At 31.8% G+C, this 21,709-nt stretch overlaps 1 protein-coding gene across 3 annotated transcripts in view; it reads left to right on the top strand.

Annotated features, from left to right (window-relative positions):
• Positions 1–21,709, top strand: part of LOC140436975 (uncharacterized) — a 91,191-nt gene that overhangs the window by 10,495 nt on the left and 58,987 nt on the right. The window contains exons 2-3 of one of the 3 annotated variants that reach the window (XM_072526166.1): positions 9,861–9,890; positions 13,885–14,012. The exons of 1 other annotated variant lie outside the window; for it this stretch is intronic. In XM_072526166.1, the coding sequence (XP_072382267.1) occupies positions 9,861–9,890; positions 13,885–14,012 (158 nt within the window). The remainder of the gene's footprint in view (positions 1–9,860; positions 9,891–13,884; positions 14,013–21,709) is intronic. One more of the 3 variants, XM_072526167.1, reaches the window with a different exon arrangement.

Genomic DNA, 21,709 nt, shown 5'->3' with positions numbered 1-21,709 from the left:
TTGCTTAACTGCGTCTAGCTCTTCCTTTAAAGACTTGATTTGCTCCTCTAGCTGAATGAATTTGTTAGTTAAAACAGGTATTTTTTTAAGGAAAGCACACAGTCTCCGCAGAACAAAATTATCCGTTTTTGAATGACAATCGCTCTCTGCTCATTTGCACATAGACCTGAGCATTTCTCCTCCAAATGGAAAACCACAGGCAGCTGTCACATCTAGGAGCTTTCTCCATTTGTTCGTCATTGATGGGTTTTGAGCATTTATTACAAGATTTCATTTTAACAAAATAACCTCAAAAATTTTGATTCAGAAAAATTAAGTCCCAGCAATAATATATATAAAATTAACAACTTTCGCCCAAAGATCTTTATCAATCTTCACTATCATTAAAATAGTTATTTTTAATCACATTTTAGTTGTTGGTAAATCAATACTGTCTCTTACCCACTGATAGTCATATTCCTCTCTGGTATCCACTCCTAAAAGCTGATATCCTCAAAATTTTATTTTGGACACTTTCAATCTGTCAATGTAACAGTTGTATGATAGGGACCATACAACTGATCCATAATCTAGAATGGGCATAACGAAACCACAATAAAGTCTTCTAAATGTGAACAAAGACAGGTCTAAAGATGTGCATTGGATAAATCTTAGTACTTTCATCGCCCTGTTTGTTACTTGGTTGATGTGGCTTGAGAATGACAGTTTGGTGTCTAACCAGATTCCCAAGTCTGATACTTCATTTTTAGAGGCCAATATCAAGTTATTTATAGAGTAAACAAATGTAATTGGTTTTCTTTGCCTTGAAAGTGTCATTTTATGACATTGACTTATATTAAGTGACATTTTGTTTAAACTGTACCAATCATATAACAAGTTAAGATCTTGTAATAGAACAGCAGTATTCCAGGATTGAATTTTTCTAAACAGTTTTACATCATCAGCAAACATAAGAACAGTACAACTTTTGATTTTTTGTACTAAATGAGGGATCACTCTCCAAGTTAACTGTCTGTGTATAGCCACTAATAAATTCCATAATCCATTGAAAAAGGGGGTCCACAATATTTTATAAGAGGACCCCTTGCTTGACCTGATCAACTGCTTTGGAAAAGTCAGTATAGGTTGAGTCAACCTGGAATCCCTCTTGTTATATATATATATATATATATATATATATATATATATATATATATATATATATATATATATATATATGATTGACATACTAAACTAGATTGGCATCTGTAGACCTCCCTCTTCATAAAACCAAATTGTTTAGGATTAAAAATAGCTCTAAAACTCCATGTCAATTTCGTACTAACCAAACAATCAATCAACTTGGGCAGCTCTGACTTATTATAGATTGCTCAATAGTTTGATATGTCATTTGCATCTGATTTAAAAATCAGCTTTAAAAGGCTTTTATTCCAAAGACTGGGAAAGCTACCAGTGATCTATTAAAAATAAACAAAACTGGTTTTGTAAGTACACATTAGCATTTTTCTGAAAATAATCCAGGATACCATAAGACCCCGCCATAATCAATTTTAAAGCTTACAATAGCATAATAGACAAGTTGCTGTAAGTGTTATGGAACTCAAACAAATTGAACTGTAAAAACTAAAAGAAAATAGAGTAGTTGTTGTTCATCTGAGTAGACTGATGAGAAATATTCTGCACATATTGGCAGAGTCCTTGACATTTAAGCCAACCCTGTCATTATAGACGATTTTAGATGGTAAATTATACCCTTTTCTTTTGCTTTTAATGTAAGACCAAAAAGATTTTGGATTATTGGAAGTGTTGTTTTATATCATCTAAGTATCTAAGTACCGTTTCAGACAGTCTGCTCTTAAAATTTCACACTGATTTCTTAAAACCACAAAACAGTCATAATCATCTTTCTGACCACTAATTTTCTTTACATTTTACATATCTCTTCTGCGATGAGAAATATAGAAAAGTGAATTCTAATGTATTGTACGGGAAGGAATTTGAAAACAAATTAACTGAAGCAATTCAGAAAATTAGATTGTTCCATTAACAAGCTTAAAAATAAAGATCAAGTTGAAGTTAACTCTTCTGGTAAAAAGAGAATTCAGATTCAAGATATTATACCAGAATAAGAATAAGGTCTACTCAATTTAAATGAACAGTACCTCGGAAATCTTCTTTGAACTCTTTCTACTTTTCATTACATGCTTGAGTAAAGGGAAACCCAATCACAGTTGAATTTTCAAATTGGCAGTAGACAAGAGAAAAGTATAGACCTTTAGAGATGCAATCCTATGAAAATCTCTGGTATTCCTCTTAATGAAACTGAGCTGTTTCATAGCTTTGTTGAATATAAGATATATTATGTAGACTGAAAGACAAAATGAAAAACCACACCCAGATCTGTGATATTATTTAATGTCTCAATCAAAATATCCTCTAAATTGTAAAAAAAACCATAGGCTCAATAGATTAATAAAACTGGATCACCTGAAATTTTTCACAATTAATAATTAATTTGTACCACAAAATTGTCTAGGGATTTCTGTAACCCAATACAATCGGAATAGTATCAAATAGGATGAAATAATTTTATGCCATGCTGAGACTTCACAGTCAGTCAAGGATCTGATGGCATCATCAACAAAAACTGCAAAGAGTACAGGTGCTAAATGAACACTTTGGGATACTCTAGAGTTTGGAAAGTATTCAGTTGAAGTAAAGCCCTTCAGTTTGACACACAAAGATCAGTTTTGCATATTCCTTTTTAACCAGTAAAGAAAGTTCACCAGTCACGCCAAAAAATTCCAGTTTATGCAATAAAAGGCAATGATCTAGCCTGCTGAATGCTTTAGGTGTGTATATAGACAGGAATAAAGGGAATCCACTTGAGAACTGTTTTCCAATGCATTTATAATGTAATCAGTGTAAACTAGTAGGTTAGTGGTAGTTGAACAACCAAGCAGGAAACCATGCAGTATGAAGTTGATTCTTTAAATTAACTACCAAAAATCAGTGTCTAAAGCCTAGAAAATTTTAATAGTATTGAAATCAAACTGCCAAGATAAGAGTTGACAATCAGAACACCAGTGGTATCTAAGTAATAGAACGCCATGGTTATTGAAAGTATTATAACTGAGGGTGATACAAATACTCTATGATATTATCAAATATAGATCAAATCAAAGAAATCAAGATACTTATTAAAATAGCATGTACCTACGTATAAATAAATTTGAACCCATGAATATCATGGATTCAAAGAATGGGAATTTCAAATATGAAAGGATAGGAAATGAAGCAGAAATAATAGTAGGAACAGCATTCTTCACCAATTTCAGGAATTCCATGGATATCTGTTCTACTTCTCCCGATGCATTATTTTTTTTTGTTGAGTTCTTATAATTGCTTCTTAAAGAAAATATTTCTCACATGCAGTTGGTTTGTCATTTGACTCCCAGTGGTCTCTTGGAATGGTTCTTAACCATGTTTGAAACAAAACCAAATAAAAATAAGCACTCAGTACATTGGAAAGGAACAGATAGTAAAAAGAGAAAAATCAAAGAAGCAGCCCTCATCTTAATTAAGAAAAATGTAGTGAACAAATTAACAGAATCTAGTTATGCATACTGAAAGAAGAATATGTCAACATTAATGGGTTCATGAAAAATCATAGGCATACATAAATTCCAATTAACTATGTAAGCACACTTAAATCACAATTTTATATCAATCTTAGGTTACATCACCCTTGGAATTTCAATTCAAAAAACATGTCTATTTACCTACAAGATTGAGGTTAAATAAATTAATGGTTCAAATTGGCTGCCACAAAGTGCCAATGATAAATATTTATATAGGTTAACAATTTTAACAATTTCTTATTCTTAATTTATATTTTTTGAAAATGATTTCCAGGTTGGAATTTGAAACATCAAAAACAAATGTAAGATGTAATTTTCATTATAATCAATTGTGGTTTAATCCCATATAAATACAATATTTAATTTAAAACAAATAATTTAAATTCGCTACAATTAAAGTGAGCAGTGTGTCAGATACTAATGTAATAAAAAAATGTACAATTTTAATACTTATTAATAGTGGTCATACTGAATAACAAAATAACTTACTAACTTATGTAGATAGAAGATAAAAATTAATCCAAAATATAAATTAAAACATTTCTTTAAAATACATAAGTATTGAGTTTTCAAGTAGAGTTTTCGAGTATTCAATATATTTCACATTTATATTATATACAATATAAAAAAAACTACATATTTTTAACAAATAAAAAACTTTTGTTTCCTCAAGCATTTAACTTGATTACAAGGTAGTCATTGATTGAATATGGTTTAAGATTTGTTATAAGGTCACTTACAGATTTCTTAAATTTGATAAAAATGTTTTCCATTAAACACATCTGGCAGTTACAAAATTTTATACATGCATACATCAAATCATCATCATTTTGGCTTTACAACCCTGTGTGGGTCCTAGCCTCCCCAAGAATTTTTCTCCAGTCGTCCCTATCCATCGCCTTCCTCCGCCAAGCATGTATTTCCATATTTCTCATGTCTTCATCGATGTTATCTAGGAATCTTGTTCTGGGTCTTCCTCTTCTTCTTTGACCAATAGGTCTATCAAGGAGCGTTTTTCTAGCTGGGTCGGTTTGCTCCATCCGCATAACATGGCCTACCCACCTTAGACGTCCTATCTTTATGTGTTTTACGATATCTGGTTCCTGGTATATCCTATAGAGTTCGAAGTTGTATCGTCTTCTCCAGACACCATTTTCATTTACCGCTCCATAGATGCGCCTTAGTATTTTTCTTTCGAAACATCCTAACATGTTTTCATTACTTTTTGTTAAAGTCCAGGTTTCTGAACCATATGTTAGGACTGGGCGTATTATTGTTTTGTAGAGTTTTACTTTTGTATTTCTTGATATAACTGTAGATTTAAAAAGGAGATTAAGCCCAAAATAGCATCTATTAGCCGTGCAAATTCTGCGGTTTATCTCTGCGGTAGTGTCATTTTCAGTATTGACGAGCGTTCCCAGGTATACAAATTCGTTAACTGCTTCGATGACGTCATTTTCTATAACAAGTGGCCGTAGTGTTTGTGGTTGCGTACCTATTTTCATGTATTTTGTTTTGTTGGTGTTTATTATTAAACCCATTTTTGTAGCCGCTTCCTTTAATGCTACGTACGCCTCTCGTGCTGCGTTTTCCGTTCTCCCAACAATATTGATATCATCAGCATATGCTAAGATTTGCACAGATTTGTTATATATTGAACCGGTAGTTGTGATTTGTGACGTACGTATTACTTTTTCCAAAGCTAGATTGAATAGTATACAGGAGAGTGGGTCTCCCTGACGTAGTCCGTTATTTGTTTTAAAAGGTTCAGAGAGTTCCCCCTGGATTCGTACTTTGCATTCAACTTTTTCAAGGGTTAGTTTGGTTAAACTTACCAACTGATTTGGTACTCCTAGGTCTATCATTGCTCTAAACAATTCTCTTCTATTTACAGAGTCGTAGGCTGCCTTGTAGTCTATAAATATGTGGTGCGTGTCTACACCGTATTCCAGTGTTTTCTCTAGAATTTGTCTTAGGGTTGAAATCTGATGAATTGTTGATTTACCACCTCTGAAACCAGCCTGGTATTGTCCTATTATTCGCTCTGCATATGGTGCCATACGATGGCATAGTATATTGGAGAATATTTTATACGCTGCATTTAGGAGCGTAATTCCTCGATAGTTAGAGCATTCAAAGATATCACCCTTTTTGTGTATGGTGCAAAGTATTCCAATATTCCAATCATTGGGAAGGGACTTCTGTATCCATATTTCTTTTATAAGCTGCTGTAGGGCTATTATGATATCGTGGCCACCTTCTTTATATAATTCCGCTGGGAGATTATCTATTCCGGGTGATTTGTTTCTGGCTAGTTTGTTTACAGCGTCTTTAAATTTTATACATGCATACATCAAATACCCTTCTGTAATAGAAAATCTATGTGTAGGCATATGCTAGTTGGTACTGTAATTTTGGGTACTTAAGCCATGCTTTATGGATGTTTAGCTCAAATATATTGTTATGTTTGAACACAAGTACTAGACACTTATACCTGGTACAGTCACTTCCCTAATTCTTTAAATGTTCTCTTACATGAAGGTCTAAAATTCAAACCAAGCAGTGTCCTAACTATTTTTTTTTTCTGTAGAATAAAAACTTTGGTACTTAGGAAGAACCAAAACTCAGCTTTGGTACTTCTTCCTCAGAAAATTATACCAAAGTTTGCAAAATAGACAGCTTGTTTTGAGATGTATATTAATATGATGATATTACTCTAAAAGAGTAACAAACTGATGTTAACTAAATTCTGGTTGATATGTATACCCAGAAATTTGGTGGTATCTACTAAAACACTACCTCCCCCTGTATTTGAACATTCTTTGGTATAGTACTGTTGTTCATCTTAGTTCCGATAATCATATAATTTGTTTTCCCTTGATTTATTTTCAATCTGTTCATGTTGAACCACATTTGAACCTCCTGAAAAGTTATTGTTTGCAATATCCAGATGAATGTTCAAAGACGATCCTAAGATCAATATATTAATGTCATCAGCAAAGTTTACAATATGAATGTTTTCCTTATTTTTTAAAATGCTTATTGCTAGGTCAATAACATTAAAAACAAATATCCAAGGGCCTATAATACCTCCCTGTGGGATTGTATCCAATGATAAGCCAGTCCCCTAATACCATATATTTCCAATTACTCCAGTAAAGTTAGCATTCATTTTTTTCGAATCCTAAAAAAACTAATAAGTATTTTTGAAAAATTTAAACGCAGAATGGAAGAATACATTATTACTGAGGGCCGAAAGTCCCTGAAAACTTCTATAATGTTTATTTTAATAAGTTACAGGGGTGAAAAAAAAACAGAATATTTAGTGTGATTTTTAATTTCAAATATCTCATTCAAAAAACCTTTTTGTTTATTCTAAGGGACTTTCGGCCCTCGGTAATAATGTAATCTTTCATTCCGAGTTGAAATTTTTCAAAAATATTTCCTAGTTTGCTCAGGATTCGAAAAAAATGATTGCATTTAAAAAGCATTGGCCCGAAATTTTTGCGCCTACGCTCTTAAGTGGTACTATCAAAAGCCTTTGACAAATCTAAAAAGATTCCCAGATATTTTCATAACTAGCAACAGTCTTGTCCATAAAATTGTAAACAACACTCTCAATAATTGATCTCCCTTTAAATAGCCATGCTGTGCTTGACTCAATAAATTTTTGGGGTTGCAAAAGGTTTAGAAGCCTACCACATATCGCTGATTCAAATAATTTGGAGAAAGAAACTAGACTGATAGGATAATAATTTTTCATCATGAGTTCAGGATCACCCTTCTTAAACAGGTTTAATAAATGACTCATTGGTGTTGCTAGCTCAAAGGTACACTATTTTTTTAAGCTATTTGATATTAAATAATATCCTGTGCTATGTTTATCCAGTATCAACTTTTGTATTAAAATAATTATGTAATTTTTTGTGGTAGAAACATAGTGTTGGTATTTAGTGTTATATTGCTTTTAAACTTTATAGTTGGTATATCACCAAACAATTTTGAGGGTACTTCACAAATTAATTTATTAAAATGTTTACTTACATTTGCAAAGTCTCCAGGGATTTTTAAGCTATTTGCTATTTTATTAACACCTTTAATTTCTCAGTTTCCGCAGATAGTTTGACTATCTGTTATAAACATTTGGATATATTTTGACTGCTTTTAATTTGATATATATACCGCAACTTCCATGACTACTAATATCTTGTTATAATTTCGTTTTGTTTACTGATTCTCTTCCAGTTCTATACTTTCATAATATGTTACCTGTCTCCTATTAGATATCAGCTTTTTTTCTTGAAAGCAATAGTTGAAGATATCAACTAGTAATTGCATAAACATTTCCCATTGTTTATTAACATTTTCAGGTGAATCAAATATTTGTTCCCACCAGTATTCTCCAAGCAGAGACCTAAAGTATTCCTTATTCACTTGATTAATAACCTTTCTTTTTATAATACTCGCAAGTTACATGTATCAGTATTTTGAAATGTATTACTTATTGCAATGGTGGCACATGGTTTTCAGGATTTAGAGGTTGTGATGAGGAATTATTTCTTCCTGGAATTTCGTATACTAAAACCATTCATTGGTTATATTGAAACTTTTGTCAGGGAGTTTACACAGTTAAAATCAAGAAATTAAGATATAAGAAAAAGGTTATACCATGAGTTAGACAGTGTTTCACTATTGACTGTGGGGGTAGTTAGTGAGCCATTATAGTGCATTAGTCATTCCAGTCATCATCCAGCCATCCGAGAAAGCAGATTTTAAGAATAGACTGGTGGGGTGGCAATGGGAAGTATATTTATCTTCATAATTGTAAACTTTTTCAGGGAAAAATTCAAACAAGTCCAAAATTAGCAGATAAAAAGTTTTTTGTTTATTCTGTTATGTGGTTAGTATTTTTGTGATTTAGTGCTATAACAAAGATGAACCAAAAAAATTCTTAAATTAGCGAAATTCCCTAACTCTTCATTATCCAACAAAAAAGTTATAAACAGAGTATATCAAAAACCAATGCATTGGAATAGTTATTTGAATGCAATAACTTAAATCACTATTATTATAGAAAAGTAAATCTGAATATTTGGGGAACAAAGTAATACCTCTGGAAAAAGCACAAGAATCAAATGAAAAAAGATCCTTAGGATTCAACAAGATGATACAAGAAAGTTTAAAACTGGATATAGATCAAAGAGAAGTGTTGTCAGCTCCAAAATGTGTTCCCAATAAGTATAGTTCACTGTATATTGGAACAACAAAAGGATTTACTGAACACCAAGATGAACTAATGCTTTGGTTACTGTAAAAGATAAGCCTTGAAAAATTTTAATCATTAAGAACAGGTTCTACATCCAAGCAGAATGTGGATCTAAGCACTGAGAAATACATAATTTCTTCCTAAGGGCACCAATACCGATTTTGAAAAATCAGAGCCTAGAGGCACAGGAAGACTAAGTGTACATTATACATATATTTGAGAAGCACTTTCAGATAGCGGAAGACAGCCGCGACCTTTACTGTGCCTTATTTGATACTGTCTGCCGTAGTCGCAGATGAAACTTAAGGAAAAAATATATAATATAAAATATATAATTCCAGACTACAATATAAAAACCTAGAAAAAACTGTGTGGATAAATTGTAAAATTGATAGGATGGCTAATGCAAATGCTATTACTGTATAGTTTATCCAGAAAGCTACTAATCACTATTTTGTTTTTATCTTCTTAAGATGCATATCCACTATGAATGTTAGGGAGTAACATGATTGTTTTCACTTCATTTGCTCCTGCTCTAAATAGTCCAGTGGTAGATATTCTTTGCTTGCCAGACCTCTTTTCCCTTGTACTTTTCCTTGCAGTATTAGCTGTAATAGACCATAGCATTATTGATTTACCATTATGTCATCCAGATATTCTAATTAATACACCTTCTAGGTTGGTATTAAAAGGAGGGGGTGATAAGATGCACCACTTTCTAACACCTCTCTCATCACAGCATCTTCGGCTCACTTGGTTGTCTACCCCAATATTTGCTGTTTGGTCGTAATACAGGCTGCTGAGTATTCTAAGATCTCTGTCATCGATGTCAGTGCTCCTTAATATAGATAATAATTTAATTTAATGATTGTTGATTATTTATTAAAAACAATTTAAGTAATTAGGTATTAATATAGTGAAATAAATAATCATAAATATACATCATTTTTCAGTTGGCAGCTGATGGAGACATATTCAGCAAGTTAAGTAGCTGTTATTGACTTTATTCCAGTTTTAATTAGTATTCAGTAGATAACATGTATCCTAAGTTAGTTTCTAACATGTATAATGTAGTGCATTCCAGTAGTTTTTAAAAATACATAATTCAGAATACTACCTGCATCTACAGAAGATCTTTGTGAAAAAAAGTATATTTAAGAAACTAATTTTAAAAAATTAAGTAAAACAAGTTAATTTATTTGTAATTTTACTTGGAAGCAAATGAAAATGCTAAGAAATAAGAACTCAACAGTAATATCTGCAGTTTTCCTTATCAAAAATATTTCTTTAATAAAAATTTAGAATATATTGGAATGTGGTGGTTTCCAAGGATTGTGTGAATATAGTGATAGTGTTCAATTTTGAGTTGTGGACAGTCTACAAAGAATTTTATCCTTTACAAGTTTTCCAGAAATTGGTTGGCCCCCATTTAATAATTCCCTTCGTACAACGGTTATCTATCATTCTTCTGATGTGTCCTGCCCAGTTCCATTTTAACATGGCAATCTTTTGGATTACATCTGTAACTTTTGTTTGTCTTCTTATTTCTTCATTGGACTTATGTCGCTGAGCTTAATGTTGAGCATACTCATTTCCATAGCTCCCTGAGTCACTTAGAGGTTGTGGACTATGTTGTTGTATACAAGTCAATAAAACAGCATCAGGATGTCTAAGGGATCTCATTTGCTAGAATAAGGATATGAGATTAGATGGGAAAGTATATATTATATAAATCATGTGTAAGACCAATACAATAATGTCATATCTGATAGAAACTAGAGCAGACACAGCAGAAACAAAAAGAATACTTGAAATGTCAGTATGGAAGCCTTGAGATCAAGTCTGAGAAAACATTAAGAGACAGAATACCAAATAAGAGATATCTGTAAAATACATAATATTGTACGATGGGAAGACAAAAAAGGGGATGAAACCAGCATATTGAATGAATGGAATATTACATTCGGGCTCGAATACCAAAAGGTTTAAGATAAACAGATATCAGGCGAGATAGCTGGCAGTCAATGTCACAAATACGACTACAGCATTAAGAGCGTACAACAAGCCTAATATAAGAAGTTCTACCAATTTGTTTTCAATCTGAAGTTTTAACCTTTTATTGGTTCTTTTGATAATATTAGACTTTTTGTTTTTGTGGCTTTTTGTTATGTTCATTTTGAATTCTTCTTCTTCTTTAAGTGCCATCACCACGGCGGAGGTCGGCAATCATCATAGTTATTCGGACTTTTGAAACGGCTGCTCTGAAAAGTTCATTTGATGTACATCCGTACCACCCTCTTAGGTTGCGCAATCATGACATTCTACGCCTCCCTATGCTTCTCTTTCCTTGAATCTTTCCCTGCGTAATCAGTTGGAGCAAGGTATATTTCTCTCCACGTGTAAAATGTCCGAGATATTCCAACCATGTAACCTATGTCAAGCCATACGTTGCCATGTTACCAATTCCAACGGTAACTTAAACATCCTAATTTATAATAATATAGAATGTAACATATCTATAAATTAATAACATTTAAAGGGTTTTCACCCATATATTTTAGTGGCTCATAGCATTTATACTTCGTTACACTGATGATGGAATTTACATTCCGAAAACGTTCTGTAATGTATTTGTGATATAGTCCGTTTGGGTATTTCATTATATACCTTTTATAAAGGATTTGAAATAAAAAAATTTTATTCCAATTTTCTTGTTTTAATTGTATTTAAAATTTCTATTTCTTTATTCATTTTGAATTACTTAGCCTTAATATTCAACTGATGTAACATTCTTTGCATTTGCTTGTTTCCTGTTTGGTATTGTTTTTTCTTCTTTATTCATTCTTATAGAATCTTCCGCTTTCGAATCCTACTTTATCTGATATTGTCATTACTTTTGTTAAGAGTTTTAAACATATTAAAACTTCTTCTTATTTTTATGTAGACATGACTCTGTCTGTTTTTCAATGTCTCCAGTAAGTTGTCGTTCCATCGTTTTCGTGGTCTTCCTATTGGGAAACCGTCTCTTGCCATCTTTACTACTCTATTTGTTGTCATTCGGCTTATATGATCGTTCCATTCTACTCTTCTATTTCTTACCTAGTCCTTGATGTTCTCCACCTTGCATCTACGTCGTTTATATGTACTTATAGCTCTGTCCCATCAATTTTTCCAAGTGTTTTCATCTCTGCTGTTTCTAACATCCTTTTTGTCCTCTCTGTGTCAGGTCGTGTTTCTGCCGCGAATGTCATTATTGGTCTGATGACTGTTTTATAAATTGTCTTTCGTTTCCTTCCCGATATTTTTATTTCTCCATATTGTTTCATTCAGGTAACCTGTGGCTCTGTTTGCTCTATTCACTTGATCTTCCACTTCTGTTTCAAGCTTTCCGCTGCTAGATCCTGTGTTACCTACATAGGTATTTAAACTCCATTACTTGTTCTATTATCTGACCTTCCAGCTCCAATTCCCATCTTAGTAGATATGCTGTTATAACCATGCATTTCATCTTTTTTGATGAAATGAACACGTTAAATTTTCTGGCGGTTATATTAAATTGTAGCAGCATACATTGTAAATCGTCTTCACTTTGAGAGAGTAGTTGTTTTTCTTCCATTTGGTATCCTTTTTTAGTTAGTTAGTTCCAGTTAGTTCTACTTTTACGTTTATTGTGTTGTTTTGGTAGATATTTTCGATCATTTTAATTATTCCTAGATTCTTGTGTACAATAAGTGGATAACGTCCTTTAATTCGGCCCTATCAAATGTCTTCTTAAGGTCCACGCAACATAGATATGTTGGTTTGTTGTATTCTAATTATTAATCTTGCACTTAAAACTTTACAGGTTTATTCCGCTGTAATTATATGGGCCTCTTTTTTCACATGTCGTAAACAGGGGAATCATACTGCTTGTTCTCCAGTCCTCTGATAGTCTTGATAATTTCAAAAGAACTTCATTGTTACCTATTGTATTAGCTGACGTCCGTCATTCTTTAAAACTTCGTTTATTATGCCGTCTTTTCACGGACTTTCTTAATTTTTCAGTTTCGTTATGGATGGCTTCTTGTAGTTCTTTTTTTGGAAGCATAGCTTTATTATCGCGTTATACAGATGGAATGCATTGATCGGTGAAATGGATCGCGCAGACGTGTGAAAAAATAAAAACAACAGAAACCCAATTAAACGCAAATCGTGCAACCACACACTACGTGGAGTAGTAAACGGAGTCCCATGCGTATTTCTTAATAAAATAAAATAAAATAAACTGAAATAAAATAATATAAAGGAAAATAAAGTCGAATCGAATGGAAGATAATTGAATGAAATCGTATCGAATTGAATCGAGTCAAATGTTATCGAATCGAATGCAGTCGAATAAAATCGAATGGAATCGAGTTGAATCGAATTGCATCGAATTGAATGGAATGGCATTCACTTCAATGGATTAAAATTCAATTCAATTAATTAAAATTAAGTCAATTTGATACTTTTGGTACGCTTCCAGTTTTCTTTTCTATGTATGTATTACCATATTTAAAAAAATAATTCGATCAACAAGCGAAACAAATTTATTAAAAAAATAAATGGAACGACAATTTTTTTTTTGGTCGTAAACCTCAATCAATCAATCAATTTTGGACCTTAAAATCTTATACCATAAATTTTTACATTAAAAAATCGATCATTTAGTTTTACGACATACAGACGGTTTCTTTGTCTCTCGTGCACATAAGTTTAAATTACTGTTATATGTAATGATATTTATTTTTAAAATCTAGTCCCAGACTGTGTATAACTTGTGACAAAATACAAGCTGTGGCTATTAGTTATGTTCACACGATCCTCTGAGATTTATTTTGAAGCTATATATTGGATTATATCTTTTTTAACAGTTTTTGCTACATTTTTCGTAATTACTAATCCACACGATTGTACATTTTATTCTATTACATTTTTAAATGTTTTCCTTAATTACAGGACCCAGAGACCTTCAAGGTCAGTGGTATCCGATGGAGTATACAATAATGCTCATTTTATGCATGCTTCTACTGGACAAATTGGTAATGTAGTTCGAATCACTACAGCTTCTGGAGTCGTATGGGAAGGTAATTTGTTTTTTTTTTAATCCAGTTCCTTAATCGTGAAAACTTCTCCTCTAGTATATGTTGTACAAACAAAGTGTTCTAATATATTTTATGCATTTGGATGTGCCTTTTCTATATTTTTATTTATTCATATTTGTACTAATGTAATAAAAACTGCCATATGTAAACATGTTCATTACTAGTATTAAAGAAAACTATGTCCAACAACTCTACACTGTAGTGAGATATATCGCTATAATAAATATAATGTAATAAAGTGTACATCAACGTAAAGGTTTCATCTCCTACGAGAATTCCCATTTCGCGACATTTCTTTTTCCAATTTTTTTAACAATAATATATTTTAAATACAAATACAAATAAAATTGTAATACGTATAAAAAATAAAGCAATTCGTTTCAGAACGAATCCCTGGAAAAATTGAAGTTTTAGTGTGAAAATATGGATTTGTGTCAAAAGTATCATTTTAAAATAAAGGCGTCATCGTTTAAACATTGATTTTATGGCAAAAAATAACCGAAAATCACTATTTTAATATTTTCCAATGCTTCTTTCCTAATTAGAAGTTTTCAGTTTTGTTTTCTTGAAAGGCTATGAAAAACGATTCATTTGAAACCTTCTAAACTAAATTCGGTTGATAATTTATTTAAACAATTGCGACAAACTTGTAGAAGCAGTAAACATAAAAAATAGGCATAAATAATAACAAAATTTACATAAAAATATGCCTTTTAACACCCTTAAGGAACACAAATTTTTTTTTTGAAAAATATTTATTTATTTCAAAGTTATTCCAATTGTTTATTGGAAAGTTTTTTATTTGTTAATGAAACACGCGGTTGTTTCCGTCAGCTTAGAACACTATAAAATATCATTTTGTTCGTTTTTATCTATATTTTCAAGACATGTAAGTTTAAATACCATTTTCAAAATTATGAGCCCCTAAAATAAAGTTTAAATAATGTCTAATTTGTTTATAAAGTTTTTCGTTAATAACTTTGCAAGAAATGAATATGAAATAATGTCATTTCGATATTCGTTTAGCTAGCAATTTTTCACAAATTTAAAAAATGGGACTGTATCGTATGCCTTTTGTAGGTGTATGAATGTTAGGTTCTACTCCTTTTATCAATTAATGCTTTAGAGTGAATATACCTTCGACAGATGAGCTTCCTGATCTAAACCCATTTTGCTCTTCCGTTATTTGTAGTTCTATACTTTGCCGTCTACAAACAACATTAATTCCGCGATACTTTGTGTAGGTACGCCGGCTTCCTTTTTTAAAAATTGATGAAATAATTGCTTTTTGACAGAATTTCAGACACTTCCGGTAGACTTGCCTTAAGAGCGTAGGCGCAAAATTTCGGGCCAATGCTTTTTAAATGCCATCATTTTTTTCGAATCCTGAGATAACTAAAAAATATTTTTGAAAAATTTAAACGCAGAATGAAAGATTACATTATTACCGAGGGCCGAAAGTCCCTTAGAATAAACAAAAAGTTTTTTTGAATGAGATATTTGAAATTAAAAATCACACTAAATTTTCTCTTTTTTTTTCACCCCTGTAACTTATTAAAATAAACATTATAGAAGTTTTCAGGGACTTTCGGCCCTCAGTAATAATGTATTCTTTCATTCTGCGTTTAAACTTTTCAAAAATACTAATAAGTTTTTTTAGGATTCGAAAAAAAAATGAATGCATTTAAAAAGCATTGGCCCGAAATTTTGCGCCTACGCTCTTAAAATTTCGATTGGTACATTTCCCAATCCTGGTGCTTTTCCATGTGTCATTTGATGGTTTTAGTTATATGTGCTGAGTCTATTATTTCGGCTTTCGTAGCAATTTAGGAATTCTGTTCTATTATCTCTTAGGAGGTTTTCGTAATACGATTTCTACTCTTCCATTGAAGTCAGGTTCATTCCTGTAGTGTCTTTATGTTGCCTGTTTTTCATAAAACCTGTTGATGATGATGATGTAGTGTTAGTAGGAAATAGTGAAAGCGACTTAGAACAGAAACTGGAACAGTGGAGACAAGCTCTTGAGGAAAAAGGTTTAAAACTTAGTAGTAGGACAAAAACAGAATATTTGGAAGGTTCATTTAAAAATGGAGTTACATACTACAAACAAAATAATATCTTTGGATGGTGAAATTATTGTGAAAAGTAATAGTTTTAAGTATACATGATCAGTATTACAGAGTAATGAGGAAATAAATGGAGATGCATGCGGTAGTATTAGGGTTGGATGGATGGAGTAGAAAGAAGCGAGAGGTGTGTTGTGTGACAGAAGAATTCCAATTAGGCTGAAGGGAAAATTCGATAAAACAGCCATAATACCAGATGTAAGGAACTGAATGTTGGGCAGTTAAAAAGAAATAGGAACAACGAATGCAAGTGGCGGAAATGAGAATGCTTAGATGAATAAGTGGAGATACAAAAAACGATAAAAAATATTCTTTCTTTATGATTTATATATAAAACTTGTAAAATGTCATATTTAATTCTCCATATATGTGTCACATTCTTTCAGACATCTGTCAACGGTGAATAAATCTTCTTTTTGTTACTAAACAAAAAAGAATGTTTAAACGAAATTTTACTTTTGGCAATATAATTGTCAAAAATAAAAATTTTATGTTGGCATTTATGACATTGAGGCTATTTGTAATTGGTTGCTATTTGAACTTATTTATAAATTCAATTATTTTTATATTAAAAAAAATGTTTTCAAAATTATAAAAATTTTCGGAGAAACATTTATTAGATTAAAACATTTTTGTATTAAATATTTTGAAGATGTAAGCAGTGATTTTTACTTACCAAACTAATTTTTATTTGGTAAGTTAACAAAAATTGTTTTTTCTTTTTAGTTCAACCTTGTAAGTATTTTGTCTTTTTTAGCTCTTGATAATAATTGTAAACACAATTGAAAGCTCGAGAATAAAAAAATAGTTAACCAATAGCCCTTTTATTGACTCCAACCCATCCAAAACAGTTATATATATATATATATATATATATATATATATATATATATATATATATATATATATATATATATATATATAATCCTGTCTATTCTGGATTGTATTTAATATTCTAGTTTTCTAACAGTTTTTTATCGCCTTTTTTTAACAGGATTAGGATTTATCGCTCGTTTTGCATGTATTGTGTTTTACAATTTTTGAATTAATGCTGTTAGTTGTTCCATGGCTGCTTCACAATATTTTGGCAGTTCATTTGTATCTCGTCTTTACCTTTAGCTTTTCTATTATTCACCCTTTCAAGTGTTTTTTAAACTTCCTGGGTGTTTATATTGACTTCTTCGTTTTTAGTTATTTCTGGAGTTATACATATTTTAATATAGAGTTATATAGATATTTCTGGGATTCTAGTTATTCTAGATAAAATGTATATTATATAAAATTTCTAAATAATATTTTATGGAGTAATCTGATATCAAAAAAAGAAAGTTTATCGCCTTATCGTAATTGACGTTGACTCTTAAAAAAAACAATATAAATAAAATAAAAAAACATATACATTATACAATATTGGTAAACTACCTTCTTACATGTGACATATGATTTTAAAGATTTTTTGCGTTACTCTTGATAGCGGTAGTCTACTAAGTGGATTTGTACCACCAAACTCTTGTACAGCACATGCATTTCGCTTACCAGATTATTATGTATAGCATTTTTCATATAAAAATGCTTGCACGTCATTCAAGATTTACGACGTCAGAACCCCACAGCGTTACCAAAACATCATAATAGTTGTTAGTAAGTGAGGAATTTTTAAAATGTCTACTAACTAACTTTAAAATGTCTAAAACTAACTATTATATTAACAGTAAATACACTTAGTTTTAAGACTACGGCAACACACTAAAATACATAAGAAAACATTTTAATGCAAAATTATATATTCTAAATTTTAAAATTACCTCTTTTAGGGTTTAAATAGTAAAAACGTCCCGCCATTATTTCTTGTTCAAAATAATCTGTCTTATATGAAAGCTTATCAGCTTTCTACAGACTATTTATTTGTTTTGGCATAGCACAATCACAATACACAACAATAATTAGTTTTTAAAGCTATTAATCTAAATTTAATATGTATTTATAAATACAATTTATTAATATATATTATATTATGATCAAATTGTGTAAGAAATCAAAACATAAACAAAATTCTTACTCTAAAAAAGCGGCAACACTTTATACACTTTTGCCACACGCTGAACTGTCAATCAAATTTGAAGTATTCCCGTATCAGTTGCGTACAATTGTCTAATCTATTTAATTAAAATTATTATTTTTTGGAATATTAGACTTAAAGAGTTATTTCATAGGATTGATATTATTAATAATAACAAATGTTTTTGGTGTTTTAATCAATATTATTTTAAAATTTCCAATATAATGATGATTAAATTTTTCTGATTATTACACCATGTTGACGCCTATGGAAGATCGAGCAGTTCCGTATGAGTTTTGTATTATTAGCTGTGTTAGGAAAATTTGAACTCTTGAAAGGTTGACGTTCTGGAAATTTTAAATATAAGTGACGGCACTTTATATAAATTGTGACGTGCAAGCATTTTTATATGAAAAATGCTATAACTCGTTGTCGTGCTGCGTATATTTTAAATTTCTTATCCTATCTACTCTAATCTGCCTAATCCTGTAATATGAAAATACCCTCTGGTACCTCACTACAATGGCGCTACAGCCCAAATCGAGCCTTGGCCTCCTCCAACCTTACCGGTCCAGCGCCTATCTTCTCCAGGTTCTCACGTCTAGCAAATTTTGCGCATCTGCTGCCACTTCGCCCTCCCACCTTTACCGTGGCCTTCCGTTTGGTCTTGCGCCCTGCATTTTTGTCATGTTTGTGTTATTTGTCTCATAGTTTTGTTTAATGTCTTGTCTTAATTTTTGTATATCTAGTTTTTCTATTGTTTGTTAATGTTTGTCACTCCTGTTTCTCTGAATTCTGCATCTATATTTTATCTGTACTCGGAGATGGTCAGATCCTCAGCATGCTCCTCTTCGGCTTTTCACATCTCGTATTCTTGTTGCGGCCCTTTTGTCTATCAAGACATGATTAATACGGTTGGCGGTTGTTCCATCAGGCATAATCCATGTCGCTTTGTGTATATCTATCGCGGTGTGGGAAAAAAGTCGAGCTTATGATCATTTTTTTACTGGAGAAGTTCGCCTATCACCGTCTATCCGTTCGTAGAACTCTTCTTTGTTAATATGCTATGTTTTTCTGTTCAGTGTATATTAATGATTGAGAGGTTAAAGAATTTTGTTTTAAGTCTTAGTTTGCATATTCTCTCATTCACTGGTTTAAAATCCAATATGGCATGTTTCATCTTATTATCAGCTATGAAGGCTACTCCGAACTCTTTGTTTCCGCTATATAGTATTGTATGCGTTTTTGTTTATTTTATTCCGTGTCCTAGCCATTTAGTTTTTTGTATTGCTGTTAGTTCTATTTTGTATTTTCTCAGCTCGTTAAGTAGCGATGTATGTGCTCTTGATTTATTCAATGTCAGGACGATAGTCCATCGATAAGACCGATCTGTCCGAGGCTTATTTAAAGGTTTCGTAGTTTGTACTTTTTACGGTAGCGGGTACCGGCCCATTGCCCAAACCCCTAATCTGGAGGACCAGAATTTTCTGTCAGAAGTTTTTTAGCCGATATGTTCCAGTTTTTAGGGGCAGGAAACTCGTCTGCTACATAACGCACACCCATTGTACGACATGCTCCTTGTGGTTACGCGGCAAAAGCTTTCGGTGACGTGATAGTAGGATTTGTTGGCAGAAGCTGAGTTCTATTTCTAGAATCCCCGACTCTTTCGTCGGAAACAGTGGACGTTACTCGAATTTTATTACAGTATGAGCATCGGCAACCCATACTGCCTCCAAGATCCTTTACCAACTTTAAATCACTACCCTCTGGTATCGGTACTGTGAATAACCAGAGAGCATCCCCCATTCGCAAGAGGCCGGCCGCTGTAAAAGTTGTCAATACTTCCAGTTATTACAGATTCTATTGTATTTATTTATTATACATTTTGAGCTTGTGCAAGATAATGTAGATAGGAGAAATAAAAGACCAATAATTTTATTGTCCATTTTTGAAAATATGCAAGCTAGAGGAAATACATCCAACAATGCAAACTTTCAAAAGAAACCAACAGCACACACACACACACACACACACACACACACACACACACACACACACACACACACACACACACACACACACACACACACACACACACACACACACACACACACACACACACACACACACACACACACACACACACACACACACACACACACACACACACACACACACACACACACAATGCAAACTTTCTTTATAAATGTGTTTGGCAGTCCTTAAAATTTCTATTATTAACTTTAATAATTTGTTTATGGGGTTTATAACACTATAGAAGTAATAAAACGTCAAATTAAGTTAATGAATCGACGAGTTTTTTTCTGACAGAAGTGACGATCATAAAACTTTGCATTTGATGAAAGTAATGGAAAATTTTATAATGCAATTAACTTGTCAGTGCATATCAACTCAATAGAATTAAAGTAAATTACAAAACGCTTCTTGGCCTTGAATACAAAAATCGTTATTCTAAGACAAAATTAGTATTTAAAATACGTTCAAGGTTACGTTCCTTTTAATTGCATAGAAATTTTAAAGCAACTTTCCAATTTTGTTTATGAAGAGCTTACAATTCATCCATTGTCTACATAAATAAAGGAATTAGTGGGTATTCCTAGAAATATATCTGTACAAGGAATATTGTTGTTTAGTGTATTTGAAGGATTTAAGAATTTATTGTGATTAAGGGTATATTTCGTCTTTTCTTTATTTGTCTTAATGTTTCAGCTATTCTACCTCAATTGTTATAAATGTCAAATTATGATATTAACTCTCAGATGAATGATCTACGGGTTTCCACGCTATATCATCATTATACAATATTTACTTTCTAGTATAGCTGTTTTCATTTAGATATCTTTTATGTGTGGGATAAGCTGTCTGTTCTTATGTTATCCCCTATTTTCCCGTTCTGTTCTACCATGTAATTTATTTTTCAGGATATTTTCAGGCTTAGTGTGTGTGTGTGAAAGATATGGCATGGAAACAAGTCCATCAACCACAGAATGTTTTATTTATGTTTAAAGATATGTTTTTTTCTTGTTTACTACTTTTTGCTAGATATATGTATAAATCACTAAAGTTATACAAATTTATATTTCTACTTTTACATCTTTAATAAAATTTATTGGCAATTCTAAGGTTTCTCTATTAGCAGTTGCCAAAATGTGTGATAGACTTAACGGAAGCAAATATTTCATTTTAATAAGAGTTTGAATTAATTTATTAGATTTTTCTAAATATTTGTTGCATCCAAAGAAAATATGGTTAAGATCTCCGTAAGAACTGATATCACAACTGCAGGATGGTGCCGGTAATATTCCAAGCTTCAATAAATGCGACGGGAATTGACCATGATTCGTTTTTAAGCGAAATACACTTGCCGAGAAGAATTTAGTAGTCGAGAAATTGAATACGTATTGGGGTGGGAGTAGTAAAGTGGGGTGTATCTGGAAATATGTATTTTGCGAGTTTTCAACAATATTCTCCCA

The sequence above is a fragment of the Diabrotica undecimpunctata genome, chromosome 3 (genome assembly GCF_040954645.1).
Source record: "Diabrotica undecimpunctata isolate CICGRU chromosome 3, icDiaUnde3, whole genome shotgun sequence".
NCBI lineage: Eukaryota > Metazoa > Arthropoda > Insecta > Coleoptera > Chrysomelidae > Diabrotica > Diabrotica undecimpunctata.
The sequence above is the reverse complement of the archived record's forward strand: the minus strand, read 5'-3'. Positions and strand labels throughout refer to the sequence as shown.